At 35.7% G+C, this 12,980-nt stretch overlaps 1 protein-coding gene across 1 annotated transcript in view; it reads right to left on the bottom strand.

Moving 5' to 3' along the window:
- Nucleotides 1-880, bottom strand: part of LOC134796561 (protein singed wings 2) — a 52,123-nt gene extending 51,243 nt beyond the window's left edge. Inside the window, exon 1 of the mRNA XM_063768744.1 lies at nucleotides 722-880. Coding sequence (XP_063624814.1) covers nucleotides 722-875 — 154 coding nt within the window. The 5' untranslated portion in view covers nucleotides 876-880. The remainder of the gene's footprint in view (nucleotides 1-721) is intronic.
- Between the last annotated feature and the right edge of the window lie 12,100 nt (nucleotides 881-12,980).

Raw genomic sequence — 12,980 nt, 5'->3', positions numbered from 1 at the left:
TCATAGAGTTCTATTAGGGATACAAAATATTCCTAATTATTTTTGTCAGGCAAAAATGGCTTTTTGCCTAACCTGGCGGTGCACCTGCACGCGTCAAAAACTCAAAGACAAATCTTCGTATAACTTCGTGCCCCCCGGCGACACGAGCACGCTCGATGACAAACTCTATGGCGCTCAAAAGGTTAAACCACTTGGTGATAGAAACCTAGCAACGATAAAAATATAAAGCTACTCCTTGCAGCAGCGACTAGTGAAGACTATTTCGAATATGTATAGACAAACTATGATAAATTAATTTAATACGCATACTTAGAAAGCTTCGATGCGCTGGTGGCCTAGCGTTAAGAGCGTGCGACCTGCAATCTGGAGGTCGCGGGTTCAAACCCCGGCTCGTACCAATGAGTTTTTCGGAACTTATGTAGGTACGAAATATCATTTGATATTTACCAGTCGCTTTTCGGTGTAGGAAAACAGTGAGGAAACCGGACTAATCCAATAAGGCCTAATTTACCCTCTGGGTTGGAAGGTCAGATAGCAGTCGCTTTCGTAAAAACTAGTGCCTACGCCAATTCTTGGGACTAGTTGCCAAGCGGACCCCAGGCTCCCATGAGCTGTGGCAAAAATGCCGGGACAACGCGAGAAAGATGATGTTGACTTAGAAAACTTCAATGCAAACGAGCAGTAATACCACAGTGGAGCAAATGTAGAACTAGAAACTCACCGCTCAGATAAACGTGCTCCAAACTCGGAGATTCCTTAAGAAGTCGCGCCTTCATATGCCGCAGCACATTGCTTCGAATATCTAATATCTTCAGAGCTGGCATATGGGCTATAATCTCGGGTGGAATCTCCCATAGCGACGAAAGGCCGTGCATTTCTATTTTCTGTGAACAATTTAATAATAAGATACATTAGATTTGCAACGTGTATTCTTTCTGTATTTATTGGAAAAATAAAGATACATAAAATCTAAAATAAAACTATATGAAAACTAAAAAAGGGTCCTGCGGCATAGTACCGAAAACACTGGCAGCATTTCCTCGCTGGATTGTTAAAGTAATACGCTGAACGAGGATGATACATTTTTGACATGACTTTTTTACACGAAATAGTGCCAATATGCAAATGGCTAATCGTACCTAAGGTCAATGGGGAGACGACCGTTTACGAGCTTTCTATACTCCACTTACTACAGAAGTTCGGTAAAGCAGAGGAGCGAAGCTCTTGCATTCTTTTCGAGGGCGGAGTAGGTTCAGTAGGTACTAAAATACATTGCTAAACTTCAAAAACTTTTCTTTATTTTAAACTTATCTTCTTGAGAATTCTTGAAATCTACGTGATTGCTAGTCGTTCTTGCGTACCCATTGTCTGCACGGGTCTTTGCAAAAAATACCATTTTTGTGAACCTGAGATACATAATTGTGAGCGCAACCAACAAGTCCCAAGGTTCCGACGTAGGAAAGTGGAAATATTTACTAAAATGACTTGATATCAAACTCGAATATGTAATAAAGTAGTTATTTACGATACAAGTGCGGAAAAGAGGAGATTTGAAACGAGTGGCGATAAATTAAAACACGACCGAAGGGAGTGTTTTAAATCGACACGAGTTGCGAATTACCTATTCGCACGTGTATCGTACGTTTTACAGTACATATGGCCCTTTAAACTTTTGACATCGCACGAAAAGTGCTATTTTACGCACTAGTGCGGGAAAATAGGACCATATGTACTGTAAAGGATATTAAAACTTTAAAACGAAACAAACATCATCATGTTTTTTCGAATGTTCGAATTAAACTTTAAATAGCAGTTTCGTTATGATAACAATGGGTTAAAGCAATTTTTAAAATGAGTTATCATGTTTGTGTTAATTCAGTAAATATGCCCTTACTGTCATTTAATATATCTCAATTATATTTTAAAATACCGAGACTAATATTTGATACATGTTCAGAAATCGTTTTTTATTTCAAGATTCGTAGCCATTTAATAAAGTTGGTATGAAGGTGACAGGTGAGTATTTATCAATTTCTAAATCCAATAATCATACAACCAGCGAGCTTTGCCTATCCTTTAGTACATATTTGTGAACTTAACATTAAACGTATTCACAGGCGAGCCATTATTATGTTACCTACATATAAGTAGGTAAAGTCTAAGGCATTAGAAATTTTAGAAAAAGGTACGTAAATATAACCTATAGAGGAATACTTTCACGAAATAGACTTTTACTAAAATATGGATAAGATAAAGTTATAATTGTGTTTTACCTAAAGTGACGTTATTCATAAACAAAAAAATCTCACAAAGCGTTGATAAAAGCAAAAAAAAAGTTACGCGTCTATTTTTAGTATGCGATCACGGAGTAGATCGTAACAAAAGTAAATTGGTTTGTTTAGATTTTTTCCAATTTCTACTTAATCCAAATACATTATTCTAAAGTTTCTAGAGTAACTCGCCTGTAACTGGCCACTTTTAGTAACTGGCTGCCCTAAACTAAAAATGAATTCTATTCACCTATAAACAGAAAACAGAAAGAACACAGTTACTAAAACTGGCCAGTTACTGGCGAATTATCCTATATAATATAAAATAACAATATACATATTTCGATGCCCAGCCAAAGTCATACTTAATGTAATTTAAATAATAGAACAATGACATCTTGTATAAACTGGAGGAAGATGTAGGTATATATGTACCTATAATGTTGTTGACTACATTTTAGTACCTACAAAAACAACCGTGCTGTGAAGGGTTTGACAAGTGGATTTGTCAAGTGGACACTTACGAACCTTGGCGAGTTCTTATAACATCAGATTTTTACTTTTTGGTAATAAATTAGCTGTCAATTTTTGTAGAGAAATGAGGTGGAAGAGGCCAACGTGCAGGCCAAGTGGGCTTAAATGGCCGAAAACATGTATGTACTTATAGAGTTAGACCAAGATAAGTCTGCAACAATTTTGATAGCACACGAAGTGCAAGTGTTACACGTCATAATTTCATAGAAGTTTGACGTTTAAAAATAACACTTGCATTGCGTGTCCTATCAAAATCGTTGCAGACTTATCTTGGTCTAACATACGGTTGGTTGGTTGGTGTTGGACATTTATTTAAATGTTCTTGAAGCCATTTAGCAAAAAGCGTCAAATATTTGCTTTTCGGCCGTTTCAGCCCATAGTGAAGGAGGCACACACTCTGCTACGGAAGTCGGCAGGTGACAGTCGCAATAGAGATACTGTATTGCGCCTCGGGATATGTAGGTACCTAGTCTCGCGTTAATATACAGGGTGATTCCGGGGTCGTGGAGCAAGCAAGGAGCATTTAGCTTAGTTTCTCCTAAGGATTACGATAGGTTAGGACTAATAGAATTCTTGTGGCTTATTTTAGTCATCACAGTAAAAAATTAAAAAAGTCTGGGAGGATTTCAGATCATGGTCACCCTACTGTTATTGTTTATGAAAAGTACTCTACAAGACTACAATCGTAGCAGATAAGGAGGTTGTTATAATGAAACTGATAAACAGATACGAAAAATTCCATCGATACCTATTAGGATATTTTGTATTTTTGTTAAAAGTAAAATACATAATAAAAATTAAAACTTTATTAACACAAAATTTACAACACTAAATGTACTTCAAAAGTTGTTCAAAATGTGAACCCTGTTCATGTATGCACAATTCCGCCCGTCGTCTAAGATTGCCCCTTAATCTGTTTAGAGCAAAGTGATTTTGCTTAACTGTTTCAAAGGCTAAAATGATTCGCTGGCGTAGCTCTTCTACGGTGTTAGATTCTTGCTCATACACCAACCGTTTTACCTCTCCCCAGAGAAAAAAGTCTAGCGGTGTGAGGTCGGGGCTGCGAGGTGGCCATGGAATAGGCCCAAGGCGACCGATCCATCGTTGGGGAAATTGTTTATTTAAATAATCACGAACCCGGTTATGAAAATGAGCAGGTGCACCATCATGTTGATAATGCAGGTTTTCTAAGTTAAGCTCCGGGACGCCTCGTAATAATTCCGGGACAACTTCTCGTAATAAATCAAGGTAATTCATACCAGTCAATCTGCCTTCGATGAAATGAGGGCCGATAACAACGTTATTAATAACTCCCGCCCAAACATTTAAACTAAATCGTGTTTGATATGCGTTTCTCCGAGTTAAATGCGGATTTTCTTCACTCCAAAAATGCTCGTTGTGGATATTGAACAAACCAATACGCGTAAATGTACTCTCTTCAGTCCACAGGATTTGTTTCTTCATTTTCTAAAATCCATCGACACGGGTTCATCCGTAAGGGAAGATCAGGGGCGGAGATATCTTGGACGGGTAGTAAATAGTATGCATGCAATCCAGTAGCGTTGAGCAGTTTCCAGACAAAACTTTGGCTGACATTGTACCTTCTAGCAGCTTTTCGAGTACTGCGTTGCGGATCTTGGTAAAAATATCTCAGTATGCGTTGATCCAGGTTTTCGGGGTAATCTCGCCTTCGTGGCCTATCACCACCTAGTGCTTGGGCGTGGGCTGGAACGCTGAACTGTCCGTGATCTCGAAGATTTTGCACCATTGCGTTAATCAAACGCCTGGTTGGTATTGGCAAATTCAGTATTCAGTATATTTATTGCATCTCTGAATAAATAAATACGTTTTACAAGATGTTAAGGTATTTCATTTTTGGAGCAAACTTGAACCCTGTTAGGGCATAGCAATCTTATAACTATATCTTATATCTAATAATTGACATAATACAATTCTTGAATAAAAAAATTATAATTTAACATATAACATTAAAATTTGGTGCAAATCATATTTAAAAAAATAATTTTCAACATTAACTTGATTAAAAGTTTAATAAGTAATTACAAAAATATATAAATATAAAAATCGAATAGTGAAATATGCGTCAAAATATTGGCTTACAATGTTTAATAGTTCATGAAACATTCAAATTAATACATCAAATCAAACAACAAATGCATCAAATCAAATGAATTAGAATAGTGAGATTATAGTGTTCATTAAATTAGGTAAGTATGAAAGTAAATAACGATTTGTCAGTTTTCCGAAAAAAATTCTGCGGTGGAATAAATGTTCTTTTGTATTAAATATTTTTTTAACTGGGTTTTAAATTTGGGTAGACTAGTTTTTTAGGTTAGTTGGTAAATTATTATAAACTTTGACGCACATTGCAAACGGGCCGTTATGTACCATTTGTAACTTGGAGGTTGGTATTTCCAATTTATTTCGTGGCCGTAAGTTTTCTGGTCGCGAATGTTGCGGAAATGAATGCATATTTCCTTTAACAAACATGCTCGCCTCTAAGATATAAATTGATGGCAGAGTTAAAATTCCTAGTTCTATAAAACATTCCTTACAGCTATCTCCCATGCCTATATTACAAATTATTCTAACGCACCGCTTTTGTAACCTAAACAGATGAATAGAATCTGAGCTGTTTCCCCACAGCACTATACCGTACGACAACCAAACGTGTGCGTAAGCATAGTAGGCGCACGTGGCAGTTTTTGTATTTGTACACTATTTCAGTTTACGGAGTCCGTATATAAATCTATTTAGTTTTGACATTATTTTGTTAATGTGTTCTCTCCAGTTAATTGTGGTGTCTATAGTAATGCCTAAAAGAGGGAAAGTGTCCACAAGCTCTAGCTGGGTGCCCTCAAAAAAGTAATTTATGTTTATTGCACTACGTTGATGTGGCTTAAATTCTAGCAGTTTTGTTTTTGTAAAGTTAACTTGTAGATTGTGGTCAGCTAACCAAGTTGTTATATCCGTTAACACAGTGTCCAGTTGATTTTTCAAGTCGTCTTTACACGATATAACAAGTGATATATCATCCGCGAATAAGGTGGTGGGGTGATTTATTACGTTGGGTAGGTCATTGATGAATATTAAAAATAATACACAAATTGGGATAATGATGGTGAAAAATCTGCCGTGCTCTCACAGTGTTGTTTGTTTGATAGTAAAATTTTACCATATCTGATCGCTCGATATTTGTAAACGGGTACGGCGGAGGCATAATTAATTAATTATTTTATTAATTTTATTTTAAAATCTTTGTTTACACGTTTATTGACTTTGACGTGCCGTGACATTTTTAGTATTATTAATCATAAATTATTAAGTATTTTATCAGACGGTTTGTTTTCAAAGAGGTTGTAATTTGAAAAGTAGGGTGACCACGCATTTTCAGAAATTGTACTTTTTTTAATTAAAATTAGTAAATAATGAATCATCGGCATTTCAATGAAATATATACATGTAACATCGCAATCGTTTACTGAGTCAGAAAGTTTTATTGCCACTGTTCATTATTTAAATGTTGTGTACTTTCCGTTTCCGTGATTCACTCGTCCATGGCCCCGACGGAAGACCAGCGTTGGCCCATCAAGGCTAACACCATGCAGAGTCGGGACCATTTCGTGGCTATTTTACTTATTCTGTTAATCTGTTATGTAATGAATGTAATGATATGTGTTGCAATGTTAAGTGTAAGTTTTTTTATTTTTTTCATTTTTGTGTAAGGTCACATTCGGAATTACCCGAGTAAACGTTACCTGTGTTCTTTATGCCACGAATAAACTATTTCTATTTCTATAAAAAAAGGATTGGGATCACGACCCCGAAATCACCCTGTATATGCCTTTGAGAGGTTCTATGTATATGTACATGCAACCATTCCTAGACTAAACCTACGTCGCCCTTCGATATAAGTAGGTACATATATATCATATAGTTACAGTTCCAGGAATTTCCGAAAAGAGAAGTAAATATGATTTATGTAATGTATACTGTAGGTTAACTGGAAGAAATCCCATACAGGGATAAGTTCGCCTTTGTTGTATTTAATTTACTCTGTAACAGTGTTTCTCGTGTTTCTGTTTCTATGTGCAATAAAGTATATACATACTTACATACATACATGATTTAAGTAATATCCCTTACAGACTTTTTCTTGTTTAATCTCATTAAAATTACCCACCTACTCCAAGCCGTCCTCCGATTCGCAGAAAACGGATTACTGCAAGCCAAAAACGTATTTTTTACCACCGTACAAATCCGTATGCATCGAAGTAGACAATTTAAACACAAATTGCCCCAGTTCCAGAAATAGGTTTTGAGTTAGAATTTTAGTCGTGGTTTTAAAATGAACCTGATGAAGGTAACGAAGGTGGTCTGTATTTACTATTTACATATACTTTCGAACAAGTCTCAAGACTGTATTTATTTCATTCACTGTATGTCTTATGGAAAATTTAAACACTATTATTTGAACTAGACTATCTAAAGAAACCTAATCAGTGTTTGTCCAACTAAACATCATTTAAACGACTTCTGGGCCCAGGTACAAATTAGATAACTATTAATTGGTTTATAAATTTAAAAAAAAAAAAAAAAAAAAAAAAAAAAAAAAAAACTATAACTTTGAAACAGAAAATTAGTAGGTTTATTTCAAAGTCAAGAGTATTTTAATTAAGACTAAACATTCGTCGTATCATGCTCGCTCCTAACGTGACGTGATACAATACAGCACGACATACGTCATTTTCTGACACCTCGCGTTAGCATGAAAAACGTCATGTCATATGAATGCTTTACCAGGACTTCCTGTTTTTAAAGTGGTCGTTTCGTCTTACTGAAACATGATCCTCAGTAATACCTACATATTGTCTTACACAGTACGTGTATAGTCGCCATCAGATATATCGGACCGGCCGAAGTGCTCACAAGTATCTGAACACGCCTGTATTGTCAAGACGTTAGAGTGCGTGTTCAGATATTTTTGAGCACCTTGGCCGCTCTGATATATCTTATAGCGACTGTACAACTGCCGTAAGATGTCTAGGTGGGGGGAAAGGGGGGTTTAAGGGGGGGATAGAAAATCAGTTATTCGATACAAAATAAATTCTATTTATTAAGTATCGGAATACTAATTTAACTCATCTACGTATATTGGCTAACACGCATAATTGAGGAATCAAAAGAGTAGAAGGTTACCGGTAGTATACCCACACTTGCCCAGAGGATTTCTCTGGGTTTCATTGAGATTAGTCTTGATCTTGATGAGGTAAATTTTATTTCCGCGATTTCGGGGTTGATCCCATAGTAAAGTTGCTCAGTATAATCCCAAAACCTCCCTGGCAACAGGAATGCAGTTATTTTTTAGCCACCGTGTATGACTTATGTCCTGAGGAATTAGTGGTCTCACCTCTATCCTACTAGTTTCGTCGAAGTGTCCTTTGAACACGTGTAGGAGTGAGCAGTTGAGTAAGTGTAGTGCCCGCAGCTCCGGAAAATGTTGCTGCAGCCGGCCTATGTTGAGGCAGGTGCCGGGCCAATCCGTTAGAATTAGTGATGTGATTTTGTGCCTGTGAACAAAATATATTCATAATTTACCGTCCTCTGTTAATTAATTTTAATACTAATATTGTCTTCGGCCGCGGTAGGCCTAAGAAACGCTGGCTAGACGTCGTGTCAGCGGACATGGAAGAGAACAATCTCACACCTGAGGATGCCGAAGACCGGGCAAAGTGGAGAAGATTGAGCAGGAAAGCGGACCCTGGCGCTAGGCCAGGAAAACGCTAGGTTGAAGAAGAAGAAGATTGTCTTCGGTTACCGCGATAGTATTCATGAAGTAATAACAGAGGCTGGGAAGTAAGGGGTTGCCGGCCGAATGCATATAGACGGCCGAACGTAGGGGTGCGTGGGGTTCATAAGGGGAACGAAAATTTTATTATTTTTGCGCTACGACGCACAGTTTAAGAGCATTATAAAGTATTTTTAGTTTTTTTTTTATCTTTTTTTTAGTTTTTTTTTTTTAATATTAATTAGGGGTTTCTTACAGAGGAACGAACATTTTATTATTTTTGCGCTACGACGCATGGTTTAGGAGATACAGCCCTATAATTTTTTTTTGCTTTATTTTTCTTTTCTTGTGATTTTTTAAATATTAAGGGGTTTCCGAAAGGGGAACGAAAATTTGATTATTTTTGCGCTACGACGTACGGTTTAGGAGATACAGCATTATAAAGTTTTTTTTTGTGTTTTTTTTTCAATATTAATTAAGGGTTTCTTACAGAGAAACGAACATTTTATTATTTTTGCGCTACGACGCATGGTTTAGGAGATGCAGCCCTATAAATATTTTTTTTGCTTTTTTTTTCATTTTTTTATTTTCTTGTTTTTTTATGCTTTTTTTTTTATTTTTTTTATTTTCTTGTTTTTTTTGCTTTTTTTTTTATTTTTTTTATTTTCTTGTGTTTTTTTAAATATTATTAAGGGGATTCCTAAAGGGGAACGAAAATTTGATTATTTTTGCGCCACGACGTACGGTTTAGGAGATACAGCATTATAAAGTTTTTTTGTTTTTTTTTTTCTTTTTTGGTTTTTTTTTAATATTAATTAAGGGTTTCTTGCAGAGGAACGAACATTTTATTATTTTTGCGCTACGACGCATGGTTTAGGAGATACAGCCCTATAAATATTTTTTTTGCTTTTTTTTTCTTTTCTTGTGTTTTTTTAAATGTTATTAAGGGGTTTCCTAAAAGGGAACGAAAATTTGATTATTTTTGCGCTACGACGTACGGTTTAGGAGATACAGCATTATAAAGTTTTTTTTTGTTATTTTTTTTTCTTTTTTGTGTGTTTTTTTTTAAATATTAATTAATGGTTTCTTACAGAGGAACGAACATTTTATTATTTTTGCGCTGCGGCGCACGGTTTAGGAGATACAGCCCTATAAAGATTAAAAAAAAGAAATCGTACCATGAAGCATAAACTGCCTATAGTTTTTTTTTAAAGCGGTGCGATAGTGTGTTATCACTTTAATGGCTGAATGCCACGATGGTGTGCCACACATATCTGTGAAATAGAAATTTAAAAAAAAATTACTTCCCGGCCTAGGCCTTAAATTTTGTATGAAATTCCTTTACAGTTCTCTGGAGTTGCTCCGCCCTAAACGTGATACTTCGAAGCCTGATATAACGCCCGGAGTGACGACATTTCATTGCATGTTTGAGAAAAACAATTTAAACGAATTATCGCGTATAATGAATTCAATAATTTAAAATGGCTACAAATCAGGGATGTAACGGACGTGGTTTTATCGGAACCGAAAACGGAAACAGATGTTTTCAATTTAGTTTAACGGAACCGAAAACGGAAACGGAACCGAAAACGTAAACGGAACCGAAAACGGAACCGGAACCAGAATCGGAGCCTGACTTTTTAACGATGTAGTCGTTTTCCCCTTTCTAGAACCTAAACCTTTAGACAAAGTTTACATTACACTTAGCCGTGTCCCCACTAACTTCATCAAAATAGTTCCAAATCGAACTTGATTTCGGCTTCATTGTGCGTTTTTTTACACACTAACATTTTCTACACACACTACACACAGTCAGTAGTCAATACGATTTTAATTTTAATAAAATAATAAACGATATTTCTATTTCTAATAAACACGAATAAAACAAAGTATACAAACAAACAACAAATTAGCGTAGCACGTGGCAAGCGGGGCGATGAGCGAATGACTGGTATGAACCTGTTTGTTTTTGATGTACGCCGCCGCCGCGCGAAGCATTGACATCCGTTATAACTTCCGTTTCAAACATAACGGAACCGGAACAGAAACGGATGTGTAATACCAAACGGAAGTTCCGCCTTAACGGAAACGGAACCGGAGCTCCGTAACATCCCTGCTACAAATATAATGACCACCAAAAAATACTTTGGTACCCTAAATAAAAAAATCATGCTTACCAAAAAAAAATACTGAACACCAAAAAAATAAGGCCTAAAAAAATACAAAAGTACCACCACTTTAATTACGACTGCACTTCAAATTGTATTCAAATACCAAATATATTGAATGATCACCAAAAATCATTAATGATCACCAAATCTTGAAGACCAAATTAATGCGATATTTTCACCTAAATAAACCACTATGATTACCAAAAAATGTATAATATTACCAAATAAAGTAAACTGAAGCCAAAATTACTAGCCCCTCCCGCTCAACCCCCCGTAGCCCGCACCGCATACCTACCTAACCTAATCTACTTTCTCTAGTAGCATTTCGTTATGCTACTAGAAAAGTAAGTTAAACTGCTATCAGTTAAGTGGGTTAGGTTAGGTTAGCACTGCGACCCTTACAGAAACGAAATGGTACTAGAAAAGTAGGTTAGGTTAAGTTTCACCTGCTACCCATACAGATACGAAACGCTACTAGAAAAGTGGGTTAGGTTAGGTTTGAACTGCGACCCTTACAGAAAAGAAATGCTACTAGAAAAGTGGGTTATGTTAGGTTTGAACTGCGACCCTTACAGAAACAAAATGCTACTCGAAAAGTGGGTTAGGTTAGGTTAACCTAACCCACTTTCTCTAGTAGCATTTCGTTATGCTACTAGAAAAGTAAGTTAAACTGCTATCAGTTAAGTGGGTTAGGTTAGGTTAGCACTGCGACCCTTACAGAAACGAAATGGTACTAGAAAAGTAGGTTAGGTTAAGTTTCACCTGCTACCCATACAGATACGAAACGCTACTAGAAAAGTGGGTTAGGTTAGGTTTGAACTGCGACCCTTACAGAAAAGAAATGCTACTAGAAAAGTGGGTTAGGTTAGGTTTGAACTGCGACCCTTACAGAAACAAAATGCTACTCGAAAAGTGGGTTAGGTTAGGTTAGAACTGCGACTGTTACAGAAATAAAATGCTACTAGAAAAAGGTGACGAAGTGGATTAATTAATTTAATAGGATAACGATATATTAAATGTATGCACATTTTTAATTAAAATGTGGTTACAATTTTTGTGATCATTTACTATTTTTGCGTTTACAATGATTATTTTGGAGCCATTTGCTTTAATAGGATAGCAAGATTTAAAAATGTGGTTATCATTTTACATTAAAATGGAGTTCTAATTTTGGTGGTCATTTACTATTTTTGGGCTTACAATAATTATTTTGGTGTCATTTTCTTCAATAGGATAGCAAGATGTAAAAATTTGGTTATCATTTCACATTAAAATGGGGTTTGAAATTTGGTAATCATTGACTATTTTTGGGTTAATAATGATTAGTTTGGTGTCATTTCCTTTAAAAGGATAGTAAAATGTAATAAAATTGGTAATCATTTCACATTTTTTTTTTTTTTATTGAACAATAAGCTAATTAAAGTACATTATTATTACAAGACCCATCGTGGGCAAAACCTTGAGGAGGTTTGTATGCCGATGGGGAGTTCGAGAAAATAACATGACAATATACATATCTATCTTATACTAATTAAGATTCTTAATATATGTAACTAAAGTCGTTAGATTGTAACAAGTGCGTCTTAATTACTTTTTTTCTATTTTTCCCGTTTACATATTTTACTCTAGTATCTTCTGGCAAATCATTAAAATGGTGTTATAATTTTGGTGATCATTCATGATTTTAGGGTGGTAAAATAGATTTTTTTGGTATTAAATTTTACTAAATCTGGTGATCGGTTAAATAGCAGCCATTTAAAATACATCCCGACGTTTCGAAGCCTTCGTCCGTGGTGAACGGGAGACTGCGGAAAAAAATTCAAACCATTGTCAAAATAACAATGAAAAAGTCAATACTCCACGTTTTTCCATTATTTTCCCTTTTCAAGGGAATATTTACCTAAAACGCAATAAATTCCATTGAATGGAACGCAAGGCAATAAAACAGTGGTTATTTTTTTCTAGCAGCGGGCATGAAATGGAATTTGCTAGGGTAATGCGTAGATTTTTGAAGTGTAACAAATTAATGTGAACAAAGACCCTTATTAGCCCATGATTAGAAATAGGTACTAACGAAGATAAGTTCAATCAGGGTTAATACATAATAAAGTTTTCATAAAGAAATCGGGTGGATTGGACGACTATCAGGCCCCTATTTCACCAACGTGACAGGTGCGACAATTCGACAAGTCTCAT

This window comes from Cydia splendana, chromosome 13 (genome assembly GCF_910591565.1).
Source record: "Cydia splendana chromosome 13, ilCydSple1.2, whole genome shotgun sequence".
NCBI lineage: Eukaryota > Metazoa > Arthropoda > Insecta > Lepidoptera > Tortricidae > Cydia > Cydia splendana.
This window is presented reverse-complemented; position numbering and strand designations above follow the sequence as displayed.